This window comes from Trichogramma pretiosum, unplaced genomic scaffold (genome assembly GCF_000599845.2).
Source record: "Trichogramma pretiosum strain Unisexual culture from Peru unplaced genomic scaffold, Tpre_2.0 scaffold43, whole genome shotgun sequence".
Taxonomy (NCBI): domain Eukaryota; kingdom Metazoa; phylum Arthropoda; class Insecta; order Hymenoptera; family Trichogrammatidae; genus Trichogramma; species Trichogramma pretiosum.
In genome coordinates this window covers 377617-392797 of record NW_019640864.1, presented here as the reverse complement: position 1 = coordinate 392797, position 15181 = coordinate 377617, and the positions used below count along the sequence as shown (strand labels likewise).

The following is a 15181-nucleotide window of genomic DNA, read 5'->3' as shown; positions in this document are numbered from 1 at the left end:
AAATTAAATAATTACATTTATAAAATCTCAACTCTATTTGATCTTCGAACAACGATAAGTTTAAAAATAAATGTGTAAAGCTTGATTCTTAGTTATGGAAAATAAATAGATTGAGCTCGTCGCGTAAAAAAAATTCGAAGTTGACGAATCAACACGAGTCGAGCTTGACACCTCTCGCGTTGTTCGTTTTGTTCAATTCGAGATTCAAGCTCGCGGGCAGGCTGAAAATCCGCATCTCCTGCACATCGGGATGACGCTTTTTAAAGTGCACTTTGGCGGTCTGCAAACTTCTGTACGTGATGAAGCAGACGCCGCACTGATGACACCTGCCGCAATTGTGCCTGACGTGATAGTTGAGCTCTTTTTGTATACCGAAGGACGCCTCGCACATGATGCACTTGAAATTTCTGGGTCGCGTGTAGGGCTGATAATTTTCCGGCCTGATACCCGCGGGTATGCCGTTCTTGGCGTTCAACAACGACATCTGGCCGGGATAATAGGTCCGGTTGGGATTGAGCGCCAGACTACGGCGCTCGGTTATGAGGCAGGGCATGATTTTTCCATCACCCTCTGTAAAAGAAAGCAGAACGAGGAAAAGCCACGTGTCAGTAACGAAAAGAGCTCGAGATGAACAAGTTTTTTTTTCGTTAAAATAAAAATATGTTTCAAGACGTTAAAGATAGATAGGTGCGCGCATTGGTTAGCCAAGTGTGGAGATTTATAACAAAGTAAGAGTCGTAGAGGCCTGCGGTGAGCAACACGTATCTAACCGTTTACCAAATACAGAAAGCAGTCAATGTTTAGGCTATATCATAGGCTACAACAACATACCGTGAGTGACTGTCCATTTCGACGTCTTGATTCGATTAATTTTTTACAAATGATGTATTTTCTTGCACAGGAGTAATTGGAATTGGCAAATATTGGAGGCGTGTTTTATGAGTCAGAATTTTTCAGAAAATCGATGAATCTTATTGGCAACATATTTTTATTAAATTCAACACCATTACAATTGGTTAACATGTCAGTTTCGATGGCTGCATTAAAAATAAATTAAATCAATCAACTTTATACCCCATAACTGGATTGACTCAGTCAATCAATTATTGTCATTACGAAATCACAAAACTTACTTCGTTGTCAAGTACATTAGGTAAATACGCAAACAGCAAGTAACATCTGCCTTAGAGAGTAAGTTCATACACGATAATGTCGATAAATGCTAGGCAATGAAAAATCAACGAAATATTCATTATTCAACAACCGAGTTATCACAAATTATTTGTGCGTTACGTATTAAATTAACATTATAATATTAGATCTTTGATGTTCATAACTACGTCAGTGTATTGCTCATTGTACTTTTAATCAGCATAATCCTCGTGTATGTACAAAATATTAATCTTTGGTCTGAAGTAGTTACGGCGCGAGAGATAAGAGTTGTGCTCTGTGTGCAACAAGTGCTGGGCGTGCTGTACAAAAAAAAATAATAATAATAACAATAAAAAGAACAACAACGAGAATCATTTGCAAATGGTGCCGTGAATATTGAGAATGTGCTGTTTGAGATGGTCCGGCCGGCAGAAGAGCTTGCCGCAGAGCGTGCAGGCGAAGGTGTAGCGCGCCCCGAGGCAGCCGCACTCGTAGCGCGAGTGGCGAGTGAGCGAGGACCGCGACCTGTAGCAGCGACCGCACATGAGGCAGCGAAAGCGCAACTGGTCCCCGGCGTCCGAGTCTTGACCGGCCCCGTTGCCACCGCCGACGCTGCGCCTGCTGGGGCTCGTCGAGCTCGCTGTGAACAATCACAACACGGAGAGGCATTGTTTCTTTCAGTTTGTCTCATTATTTTGTGCTTTGCGGGAGTCATTGGTTTTTTTTTGTTGTCCTCTCTGTTTTGCTGGCCTATAGCGTACCACCCAATTTTTGTTTGTTGACAAGCGTAAAAAAAAAATTAGTTAGTTAATTTGTCGCGATCGCAATGATGATCGATCGATCGCGGCAAAGCTTCTGACGAGCGCGCGCCGGTTCAGCGTGAATACGATTCGATCAAGCCAATGCAACGAACGTGTGTGCCCTGAGCGACTCGCGAATGTAGTATCGGCGATACGACGACAGTTGCGCGCCATCTAGCGAGCCGAGAGTTTTAGCGGACAAGCTGTGCACACCGCTGCACGACGACGAACGAGCGTTTCACGAGCCGAATGCGAATTCGCTCGCTCGCGAGAATTAAACGCGTGCTACGTGCTCCGTTGCACGAGATGTAGAGCGCTTGGCAACAGTGTCGGCTCGGTCTGGCCGATCGATCATGGCAAAAATAAAACTCGCGCGCGAGGTTGCCGTATTTCTCATGGAAAGCCGATATACATACATACCGCGCGTTAGCTGCTTTGTGCACTTGAGCCTTCTCAACCGGCTCTTTTGCCGCGTAGCCGATACGTACGTATGAGAGAGGTCTATGTCCAGGGTGGCTAGAAAATATTCCAATGCTAGAGATTATCGATCACGACCAATTTTACCTCGTTCATCGTGGTAGCAGTACGTTCGGAAAAAAGTGTCGATACGCGATCAGAAAAGCTTTTTTGCACTTACGTCGAGAAAAGGTGTTATTCACATGCTGGAGCTCCGGTAAAATATAACGTACAGCCCGTAAAACTTCATCAATATGATCACGTTAATGAATTATTCTACAACCCAAACTGAAAGATGCATCCGCGTCTATTATAATTTAATTGAATGTGTAAAACAAAATGTCATTCTTTTAATAAAAAAAAAACCCAATTAGTGATCGGAGCGAAATGTTATCGAACCCAGCGAGAATGGTAATGTTAATTTTGTCAAAACAGAACATGCAGAATCGATGACACCTTACATACACTGAAAAATTTAACCACACAAATATCAAGTAGGGTTGAACTCAGAAAATTCGTTAATTGAATCGTTTTTTCTTTTATTAACATCAACATGTGTGTTTGACATAGTAGCGCCGTTCATTTTCATCATGAACGATCAATGTTCACATACAATCTAGTTGGCTCGGTTCGACCCCCATAAGATAATAGTAATGATATATCAATGGCAATCAACACGAAAATCTCACTGACGATTAATTTTCGTCTTTTTCTTACAAAGCAGAACGAGTTATCAATAAAATTATGTACATTTGTGTATGAAAATTATCGTAGATCCTTCATGTTGTATTTCAGAATGACCATGATATTACGAGGATTATCACTTCCACTTCCATAGATCGAGATTCCTCTTTTCGGTGTCAGACAGACAGTCCAGTACGTGTCTTATCAAACCGCTCCTATATTTATATCCTCGTCCACAGCTAGGACAGGTGAGCTTCTTGTAGGCAGCCATCGGCAAGTATATTGCTGTGTATTCAATATTTCGTATCAGAGGTAGAATACGTTAATTCTGACAGTAAATTTGTTCAAAAATTTTTAGCATGCAATGAATAATTTTATTTGATTCGTTGTTAAGAATTGTGACATGCAGCGACTGATTCATGAAAATTAATTGAAAAACTAATAAAAATAAAGTATCTTTCGCAGATAAATTCAATTTCTAATAAAATAAAAGTAATTTTTGCAAATTTACTAAAACGACAATCAAGAAAAAAATTTTTGAACCGTTCATGATTATACTCCGAATATTATTTTGAAACATAAGTTAGTATTTAGAGCCCATTTAATCGAGCCGAACAAAGCTATTGATTAATTTACTCCGAAATTAAGTTGTAAGAAATCCAATAAACTGAATCTGTGAGATTAATTCATACGATGATAGTGGAGGACAAAGGATATGGACATGGGAACACGGTTTTTCAAATCATAAGATTCATGTATATTTGTTTTGAACTTCGTTTTTATTGAATTTTAATATTTATTATAGAAAAATATTGTGCTTCTCCTTGATGATGAATGAACGTGCCAGGGTGGGGTCGCGACAGTCTGAATTTAGCAATTTAAAAAAAAAATCCAACAATAATGAAGTATGAATGAAAAGATTAAATAGTTTTTGACAGACTAGATGCAACAATTTAAGAAAAAAAATAAAAAATTCAATTTGAATTAAACGTGACTCTAATTTACTCTATCATAACGACAACGCAAATAGGGATATAGTTCGTGGCCAGTGTTTCTTTGATGAGACCTCATGAGGTCAAGCCGAGCGAATCGCTTGTAGCATGTGTTGCAGACGAACTTTTTGTTGACTCCACACTCGTAGCGCAAATGGCGTACGAGGGTCGACGAGACTTGATATTGGCGTCCGCAGCGGTTGCAAGAATAGCCGCCGTTCGGCGACGAATTGTGCGACACAACTGAGAGATAAAGCAACAGTCAGACATTCGTTTTTACATTCATACACGTAGAGAGAGTTGAATTGTGAGTAAAATTGTTGCTCGACCGACGATCAAAGTCTTACGTGTGGCGTATGAGTTGCTAAAGATTCAAATGGCTCGAAAGCTATGGGAAGTTTTAGTCGACTCACTGAACAGTTATGATGATCGCGTGATTAGAACTTATCGCTGGGTAACTGCCGTATGAAAATCTCTGCGGGACCGCAACGAGATTTATCATAAAACAGCAACACGCGATTAAATCTGAACCGCACGATATCATGAGTAACAAGGCCAATGCGATTTTCGAAGATTTAAACATCAACAAAGATCCAATGGTCAACGGAATTCGAACGGTTCATAGCAACAAGTAATAAATTCACCGTCAGGCTGACAACAATCGTTATAGAGGTAACTTGCAACAAGCGAACGATATCAATCGAAATTGAACGCGAATCGCTGACTTCTCGGCGCCATGAGAATACAACGACTGATGCATACAATTCGATCGAATCGCTCGACGTGAGCGTCGTTTTTGGTGATAAGGACGTATTAGAAAAGCATTCAGTGCTATCACACAGCATTCACACACGACGAAAAACGAAGGAAGCAGAAAGATATATCTTGATTCGACGATGGTAAACAATACTCATGTAAATTCAAATTATAATAACAGAAACAATTCTTTAAAATTGACTACTTGACAATCGCTTTTTAATATCAACACAAACTGCCGAAGCGTAAATCATAAAAAATTGTTTCAAACTTTTTGTTTTTTTCCAAATAAAAAAAAAAGTAAAAAAAAAAATTTAACTCAAAAGTAGTATTATCAATATAATCAATAGTGAAATGGTTTATATATGTCGTCATTGGTATATGAGTGTAAATATGAAAACATTACTATTCGCCGTGTAAGAACATGTGCTAGAAAATGAGTTCGTATGCATACTTGAATAGCCAATTGATTGTAAAAAAAATAACGAAACAATTGGCTATTCATTTATTAACATTGACGCGAAAATTAATCATCATCGTGCATTCGAGTAATTCTTACAACAAACGAATATCATGTTAATGATTTATATAATAAAAATAAAGTTGTTTAACGTGCCGATACAACACGTCAAACTGATTACTTACGATTGTACATAAGTATTACCATTTTACACAAGCTGTTAACGTTGTCTTAGTTAATTGCTTTTATATAATTGTATGTCCAGTTTTTTTCATTATGGAGCTTGAAGTTACTTGTCTTAACAATTTTTACTATTTCTTGAACTTTTCGTCGTACCTCCACGTACATTCACCTGTGGAGTAAGGCATTATTTTTTGCAAATTATATATTAGATATAATGTATGGTCAATTTGGAGTGAGTAAGGAGTATGAAAATGATGAAGATGATGCATGATATTATGAATGTATGAATGAGGATATATGCATATATGAATATAAAAAGATCGATAATACCTGTAAAAAAATTTAAAAAAATATATTTTTCAAGGTTATATTCATAAAGGGACAAGAACGTTACCATGAAGTCATTCCATCTTACTCTTCTTACAAACTAGTATCATACACAACCTGATAATTTCTCTTTATATTCTAATACTTATAACTAGTTATCACACGATTCTATTATACCTATTATTTTCAACTTATTCTATTATACCTATTATTTTCAACTTATCACACAATTTCCTACCTACATTTTTAAACTTGTCACACAATGTCCTACCTATTTTTCTTATAAATTTACCCATTTTTTCTCATTTTTGTTATATAACATCGCTTTATCACTCCTAAATTAATCATACTTATATAACTACTATTATTATTGCACCTAACACACCAATAATAACTGTATTGTCAATTTTTCCTATCTCAACTTATATTACGAATATCGTAAATTAAGATTACTCACACACACACATCCTGCCTAATCTAGATATTAATAATCCCATCATTTTCATCCAGAACCTCTTGATGCAAACGTTCCTTCTTACTACTTAGTGCTAAGTCACAACATACTGCCCTATAACTCAGATCTTTCATTGTATACTACTTGTAGTTATTAGTCTTTTTTTTACTGTTATTAACAGTATCAAAATTTTTACCTTTTACATCTTACCAATTTGGAATTTTACCTTTATACTTTACCATACTTAACTATGAAGACAATCGTACAATACCAAAGATGCTCCGTTTTTCTGTGGCTCAGCTCTCAGTAGATCACTCCCGATTGCTTCCTAGTCGGTCTCTCTTACAAAAGGCAAGAGATCCTTTCGGACCGCTTAACCGAACGCGATGTTGATAATAATTTGCTTTTAAAAAAAAGCAAATATCATCAACATTTAACACGCGAAAACGGATACGGAGTTGTCAGAAAATCTTCAAAATGAAAATCTTCCAACATTGATGATTCATCCTAGTCCTAAAGGAAGAAAAGCAAGATTTTCAAATTCACAATTTGCAAACTAAAAGTTTACAAAATCTGAATCCAAAAACTATTTAGTTGTCAGAATTAATAATGAAGAGTAAAACTCAACATCATTAAATCTAAAGGCATAATATAAGCAATGAATTGCAGAAGTCTTTTTCTACAAAACATAACTCATTGAACATAATAATAAAATATTAAAATATATGTATGAAGTGAATAATAGATTGGATTTTCGCAATTTGAATGAGGTCGAGTTTCCATTATCAAAGAAAGTTGTTAAAAGAAACCAAGAGCTCAGAAATATTGTGAAAAATAACACGAAATCAATCTTGAACGAGAAGATAACTTGACCGTTTACTAAGTCTGAAACTTAGAATTCAATCAAGTCACTACCAGCGATGACGATGTTCTTCTAAATAAAAGAGAAAAAAATATTCGATTTGCATACTTCTAATAAACAGCACATAGCAGTGAACAAAAAGGTTCACAAACTAATTGAAGTTTAATGATAGTTATACAAATCGATTTTTGTCTATAAAAAAATTGTTAATGCAACAATTTCGAAAATTTCAAAAAGGGTCTATTATCTTTTTGAAATTTGCTACCATTGCACTAAGGCCGACATTTAAAGAAGTTTTTGTTGAAAATCGTGATTTCATAAAACATTATTTTGGGGATAAATAATGTGATATGTAATAAGATTTTATAAAAACTTCATTGAATGACGTTCGAGGGGATTTTTGCAAAGTGAATTGCAAAAAATATGCATAATTTACATGAAATAGTTATGTGAAATATTGTATATATAATGGTGTATATGTATATAGTTCCAAAAAGTGCAACGCATTCAACAGATTGTATTTGAACCATTTGCCTTCAAATACAACCATCGCGTCGTAACACTAATTGATGAATATTAAAAAAAAAAGTTATATTCACCTTTTGCAAAATTTGATTTTGCAGTTTATACTTGCGATTCCGTTTGGCCAGCCAATTGAACTTCTACGATGATATCGGGTTGCTTGATTCCTAAAACCGCAAAAGGCGATATTAGAAAACCCGGGTGATCTCTCGTCTCTGAGCAGCGTCTGGACAGGAACTGGGTATTTGGCTGCATCTTTTTCACTACCGAAATTTCAGAGCTTAGTGATTTTTTCCTCCAAGTATCAAGTCTCGCCGAAAAAGTCGGACGAACCTCGAATACTTCGAGCCACAAGCAATCTGAAACGAGGGATGTAACACGACACGATGATCGCGACGAGCAAAAGAAGCAATTCAAAAGGGCTGGACATCGAACAAATGCCCAGACCTCGCATCGCTTCGGAGTAATTTAATCGCGTTTTTTAGTCGGCAAATCTCGGTCGATCGATCGCAGTGAAGGAGAGCGTAATAGCGCGAAACTAAATTCTCAAGAAACTTGCCGACTGATCGTTTCCAGTCGAGAAATCGCTCGAACTGTAAACGACCCCTCGAGCACCCTAAACGTCATGTCTTGAAAATGTCGAGCATTCTTGAGGTGTGCTAAACACTGATACAAAAGTTTATAAAATATAAACATTTGAATTGTTATGTATAAATGTTTCATGATTAATGAGCATAAACATTAACAATGAAGATTTGCACGATGAGCATTACGATACAATTGTTCGACGAAATTACAATAAATCATCGTAAGTGAGTTTTCATGCTACAATGTAAACTCGATGTTTTTATACGTCGCAGACAATCAACATATGTTCACATTATTAAACGAAGATGTACATGTATCATGTATATATAAATAAAAAAAATCCTAATACTTATAATAAAAAAGAAAGGAGAGTTGTGCAGCAGATCGATATTATACGCGTAAATGCACTAGCACACACGATAAATCGCATTGCACTGCACAACCACCAATCTCAAAATAATATTCAAATGCATAAATATCAATATATTATATATGGTATGTGAATATTTATATATAATATAAATAATTACTTATATTCATAAAAAATTGTTTTTATAAAATAAATGTATGCGTTAAGAACAAATAAGCGAAAATGTATATTACACGTGGTTAGTAAAAAAAAGTAAGTCGCTTCTCATCTGCTCGACTACTACATAATAATTGCCACTGGATCTCAATTCATCCCAGTAGAATAAGCGATCCAGCCGAGTGAATTATTTTATGAATGAGAAGCATCAATTTGAGAAGTCTATGTACGAGCAAACGAGATAAAGAATGTGAGTTAGAGAGTGTAAGATAATAAAACAACTACCGAAAGGAAGCAATAGCATGCAGAGAACGAGTAAAATTACGCAAAATAGCACAACTATTTTTTGAATAAAAAAATATTATGCTTTTGCAAAATTTTGTGGGTTAATTACTTAGGTACTTTTAGTATTTTGTTTCTTTTAAATAACTGGAGTAAAGCAACGTATCACTTGGGGAGCAGCGAACTTCGAGGCATGGCTTGAATATTTACGTACATATAATTGAGAAAGCGATTTGAAAGCCGAAAGACGCACAAAAAACAGGTTTCTCTACGGACAATTCCGCACTTGCGAGAATGAAAAGAGCGCTTGTAAGAGGATATAAGAAAAAAACTAGGAAACAAAGGGGGTTCAACAAGAAAAAGGGTAAGAGAAATAAAAAGGATGAACGAGTGAGACTCGTTCGCGTGCAAGAGGGAAGCCCGACAGACCACCACTTGGCCTTGTAGCATAAGATTTTGCAGCGCAAGTTTCGCCTCTTTCTCGTGCGAGAGAGCCTGAGAAAAATCCTGTTTTTGTTAAACGCGAGACTTTCGGTTTCGCATTGGATCTCATACTGACAAAAATAAAAGGTAACGAAGTTGTACAGTTCCTGACGGTGATACGTTACTCATATCGTCAGGAGCTTTTTTTCCAGCCCATCCACTATACGAACATGAAGTGAATCGATCAAATTCAAATGCTTTCTATTTCCTTCGATTTTCGGCAATGAATTAATAGTAAATTGGTTTAGCGAGAAAAAAAACTCGTGGGATATTTAGAAAGGGGGATTCATAAGTCGAAGCCGCAGAAGATACGACGAGAAGGCAACAATGTGCATAACGTACAATTGAGAAGCTTATAAATTGTACGCTACGATTGTCACACAATAATGCTTTTCGACGCGTCGGATCTGCATTGGCTTCGGAACATAAAAATATTGTATTCAGAGAATGACTGCGTAACAGCGTGGTACAATCTTCTTAGTGTCAACAAATGTCAAGAGAAAATTAATTCCAATATCCAAATCGCGATCGCATTAGTGCGTCGTATAAGAATAAAGACTCAATTAAAAAAAAAATTAAAAAATAAAATAACGAGAGCAATAAAATTCGTGAACGTAATAGAGAATGTAATTCGCTCTCTCAAGGTGGCCGAATCTTTGGCGGTGACAGAACGACCTCCGCCATCAATGCGAGCACCCAAAATCATATTTGGAAAAAATTATTTTATACGATTAAAAAAAATACACGTTAAAACAACGCTCGCAGAGCCTCTCCTCAAAGACCTGAGAGCGGTTCGCTAAAAAAACCAAGGAGAAAATTTCATCGCGCTGGCATTGATGAAAAAGTTCGCCTCTCTCTCTCTCTCAGCAAATTACCTTGATGATCCCACGTCGTAGAAGCAGCGACCTCGTAAAAAAGGCAACCATCTCTCTAAACGCGCGCTCTCCTCTTGGAAACGTGTAATATAATCAAATGAAAATTGTGTTGGTTTTAAAGCTCGTTTTTTTTGTAAGAGGCCTGCATTCTCAGAACTAAACACGAATGTAATTGTTAGTTCCGAGAGCGTCTGTGGTCTCGAAAAGAATAGAGTAATAAAAAACACGTTCCCTCCACAGCTGCCGGCAGTTACAGATATTCGTACTGGCAGTTGTGGACCGATATTGAGGGGAACGCCGAGCACATACGAATACCAGTTCAATTTGTTAGCCGAGGTATTTTAGCTTGGGGGAACGACGAAATGATTGGGTTACGACTCACGTTTAAGCTCTTCAAGCAAACTCAATGCATGTAGACTTCTTTAGTTTTCAACGCAGTCAAGTACGATGAATGAAGTCCCATTTGATGAAACATCTTTCAAAAAACTCAAATGCGATAAAAAGAAAAAAAGGAAACATGATTGAGGTTTATCTGAGATTCTTCAACGAACATACGGTAGTAAAAAATATCACGACCTCGCAGTATTCTTGATAGCATCATTTTTCATAATGTTCGTATTTTCTTCGTTGATGTTAACTTCAGCGCATCGTAGCAAGATTAGAAAATTTGCGTAAGCATACGAACGAGTTCACTCGAGTTCGTTGCTCTCAAGTTTTCCTAGAAAATAAACGGGGCACGCGAAAAATTGTTGGGTCATTTGACGATTTTTGCCTTGAGAGGTTGCTGATCTAGTGCATGTACGGAGAGAGAGAGATAACAAATAATAAAAAAAATAAAACATAAATGCAATAAATAAAAATATATGTCACGAAGAATAACGATAGAGGAGATGGGTACATTGAATTTGCTAAAATCAATTCTTTTTAAATAAAAACAAAAAAAAAATTAGCAAAATTATACGCGCAATGTTACACATAAAATAATAATATGATAGTGAAGAGATTTTTTTAGAACGAATAGATGATTTGAAATTGTGTCAGAGACTCGGCTACACTTAAGAGATTGATTCTGACGTAATTTGATTATTATACCACACTGTTCCAACAGTTTAGTTCAACTTGGACCAAACCAGTTCAGTATCGGCTGCAATGGTTTTCTCATTATTTAAATTGAATGGCTTCTCCATTAAAATAGAACTTTAAAATGTTGCAGAGAAAATGTTTCATACTCATTGCAAGGCAACGATAATCGAACACAGGATTGTTCCAGGTGATAATAATGGCGTGACTTTGCCTACCTTGTGAGTCCCGTTGTGCAGCGTTTGTTTCGTGGGCATTCATGAAAACAGCATCATCAGCTCCCTGAGCTCCACCTGCTGCGCCAACGCCTGCATTGCTTCTATCACTTGTTATGTGCCACGACGCGAGACCTACGTAAACAGATAAAAGGCATTCATAAACTCAAATTCATTTCATCTTGGTGTGTTGATAGAACCGAAATCAGTTTTTAATGTATCTATTTCGTAGAAAGAATCTTTGCAAAATTGTACAGTCAATCTTGCAGAAGACATGTACGAATTTTACTATCCCAGCGGACGCAAAAGCCAGGTTGTAAAAAAGCCAAGCTTTTATTAGACGCTGGATAAAGCTTCGCACTCTTTCACACTACAGCATCATTAACTCAAACGAAAAAATATTTATATCCAAATTAATTGGTCAAGAAGTTTAAATTTAATATTTTGAATGGAATATCAGTCATTACAAAAAGTGAAACATGGTACCAAGATTACAATTAATCGAAGAATATTCTTGGCAGAGGTGTACTTTCTGTACGACTTCAAAAATGTTTGACCTTTCACTGATATGTATAAATTCAATAAAACATTTTTTTCAATCAAGAAAATGATGACTGCAGTGAAAAAAGGAATGATACAATTTCTAGTAAGTTGCAGATGATCAGCTTAAGATTTAGATGATATCATTAACTCTTACCAGGATGGGAAGAATCATGACTTGGGCCTGCTCTGCTGTTGTCTTGTTCCATTTCATTGAGGTCGTTCATGTCATCATCCAGGTGCGTGAGATCTTCCACGCTTTCCTGGTCTTCCATGTATTCAGACTTTGGCTGTATCATGTCTTCAGTGGGCTCTGGCTTTTCCATTTGCATCTATGAAGTTGAAAAAAATAAAGTAAAATTAGTTTAAAAAATATGCTAAAAAATTTAATTATAACGATATATTTTAGGATTCTGTATCATATCGTTTCCGCTCTACAAAAACACAGTTATAAGATTTCATGCAGAAGGATATAATATGAATTTACTCTGCCAGCGAAGCGAAGAAGAGAGGATATTAAACTTCACCAAACTCTATTAGACGCTGGCATACATAAATCATTAAAATTATCAGAAGTAGGATATTGACTCACTTGAAGCATATCGTCGTTGGATTTGGTAAGTTGCTGCATGAGTGCTGACCTGCCGATCGGGTCCGCGGATTCGGCATGACTTTTATCTTCAACAGTAGGCGCGGCCATCACGGTCGCACTTGCTGTCACATCACTCGAGTTAGATGCTTCATGATTTTCCATTGAGTTGGATTCATCATTGCCCAGACTACGCCTGCGAGCACGCCTTTTTCTTGTGGGGCTAACTGATCCTTCCCTGTTGAAAAGAATGAAAAAAATCAGTATGATATTGAAGTTGTAAAATAATCCAATTTAAAATCAAATAGCAATAAATATTACCTTGATGAGATACCCCTGACTTGTTGAGGGCTGGCACCACCCTCTGACATGTTTGCTGATGTCTGTGTAAGCCTTTGCCTAGGAACTTTGTTGTTCTTCTCAATTGTAAGACCGGAAGACCCTTGTGGAATGTCTACGGCCGTCGTAACAGCATTCGATGTACTCGTTGCCGTTGATTTAGGTTCTACCCTTCCAGCCACTGTACTGTTATTAGAAGAACCTGTTGTTTTACTATCAGACAGGCCTTTAATTTGTAACGACTCCGCGGCCTTTAACAGCGCCGTTAACTGGTTTTGGGAAATGTTTACTTCTCCCCTGTACATATAGTCCATCATAGCCTTTAATTCTACAAACTTTACATCCTTGAGTATGAAAACTGGGTGTTTGTCGTAGTGTTCACTCAAGAGACCCTGTAATACATAACAAAAATTGTAAGTTTCATAATCCTTTCATTTTTTGGTCATTTAATTTTGAAAAATTTCAAGTCTGTATCATATCGTTTCCGCTCTACAGAAACACAAGTATTAGATTTCATGCAGAAGGATATAATATGAATTTACTCTGCCAGCGAAGCGAAGTCGAGAGGATATCAAACTACACCAAACTCTATTAGACGCTGGCATACATAATTCATAATTAATTAAAAATAGCTTATTGCTACATATCAAACTCATTTGGGGAAAATATAAGCAGTATGTAATTATAAGTAATAAATTTAAGATTGGGCAATAGAGTGTTTGACCTGAATCTTATAAAAACAGGAACAGATTGCAATAAAAAGCTTTACTATCATGGAAATCTTGCCAAGTTAGGTCTCACAAAAGGTTCACTGCAGCTGCATCATAAGGAAGAGGAAGAAAGAGATGAAGAGAGAGAAAGAGAGGGGAGAATAGGGGAGAAGAGTAACAGCAGTATCCCCTCCAAAGAACCCAGGCACAAGCACGCCCAGGCAAAGTTGCCCTGGAAAGCAGCCATCTTGCTTTCCCTGGGTTATTGATCAGGCAAGCGAGAACGCCGGTTTGCGTGCTTGCAAAGAGGGGCAAAGCGGGTACTTGACTCTTTTCCCTCATTGCAAGCGATTTTCATGACGCGGCGATGTCGCAGCCATTTCAAGCAACTCGAGTTCTTATGATTGAAATCATGGTCAGAAGATAATTTTCATGATAAAAGCTCGATTGTTAAAACATGAGAATCAAGTATTATGTTGAAGCAAACAAAGGTTGAGCAAGGAATTTTATATCAGATTAGAATCAAACTTATATGAGTCTACCACTATATTATAAAGTAAAAGATTTCATTTATGCTCATTCATGCACAGATAAGATATGTAATTGAAATGAACTTAAATTAACGATACATACCTCAAAGTATGGACTACAGGCGGAGAGGACGACTTTGTGGGCCTTTAAATATCTCCCCTCCGCCGCCAGCGTGCAATCCACTAATGTGCCAGATTCCAATAATGTGTCGAAATTTCTTATGAGGGTTGATTGGTGATTATGCCATTTAAGGCAAAATTGTGTTTCGTCGTCCATCTTTCACTCCAATAATATCTGCGAATAACAAGACGAAAAGGTTTATACAACACTGGCTACGATGTCATTTGTTATAAAGTTTAAACGCGCGACTCTACGGTATAAAGCTCCAATTTAGAGCAACGAAGCTTCCAAAATGGCCGCAAGTACGCAAAGTCGAGTTGTTTCTGCGTTGTTTGCTGCTTTGACCCGGCAGCCAGCAAGAAAGACACGGGTGGGGGCTTTGAAGGAGAGAACAACGGGCGCGCAGGCGCTCTGGCGCTCGGCCACGATTAAGTGGGAGAGGTAAAGAGTCTACTCTCCGAGTTGAAGAGAGAAAAGCTATGGCAACGTTGCAAGATACTTGCCTCGTCGCCGAGCTGTTTTTTGCGACGTTGCGCAAAAAAAGGGGCTATTCAAGAGATCTGAAATTCTCAATTGTAAAGAGAATTTCAGATAATGTGGCTGACGCGAACTCTATTTCAATAAAAAATCATACATAAAGAAATTGTTCAATGTT

General features: G+C 37.1%; 1 protein-coding gene across 50 annotated transcripts in view; it reads right to left on the bottom strand.

Moving 5' to 3' along the window:
• LOC106649543 (longitudinals lacking protein, isoforms A/B/D/L) overlaps window positions 1–15181 on the bottom strand; it is a 112718-nt gene that overhangs the window by 96530 nt on the left and 1007 nt on the right. For 46 of the 50 annotated variants that reach the window (XM_023457554.1, XM_023457553.1, XM_023457548.1 and 43 more), the window contains exons 2-6: window positions 14509–14700; window positions 13148–13557; window positions 12830–13064; window positions 12395–12569; window positions 11701–11832 (exon numbers count right to left, since the gene is read on the bottom strand). In XM_023457554.1, coding sequence (XP_023313322.1) covers window positions 11701–11832; window positions 12395–12569; window positions 12830–13064; window positions 13148–13557; window positions 14509–14682 — 1126 coding nt within the window. In that variant the 5' untranslated portion in view covers window positions 14683–14700. Of the gene's footprint in view, window positions 1–133; window positions 571–965; window positions 1793–3213; window positions 3378–3848; window positions 4328–11700; window positions 11833–12394; window positions 12570–12829; window positions 13065–13147; window positions 13558–14508; window positions 14701–15181 lie in introns of those variants that run through there. The other 4 variants (XM_014366989.2, XM_023457574.1, XM_023457591.1 and 1 more) reach the window with 4 other exon arrangements.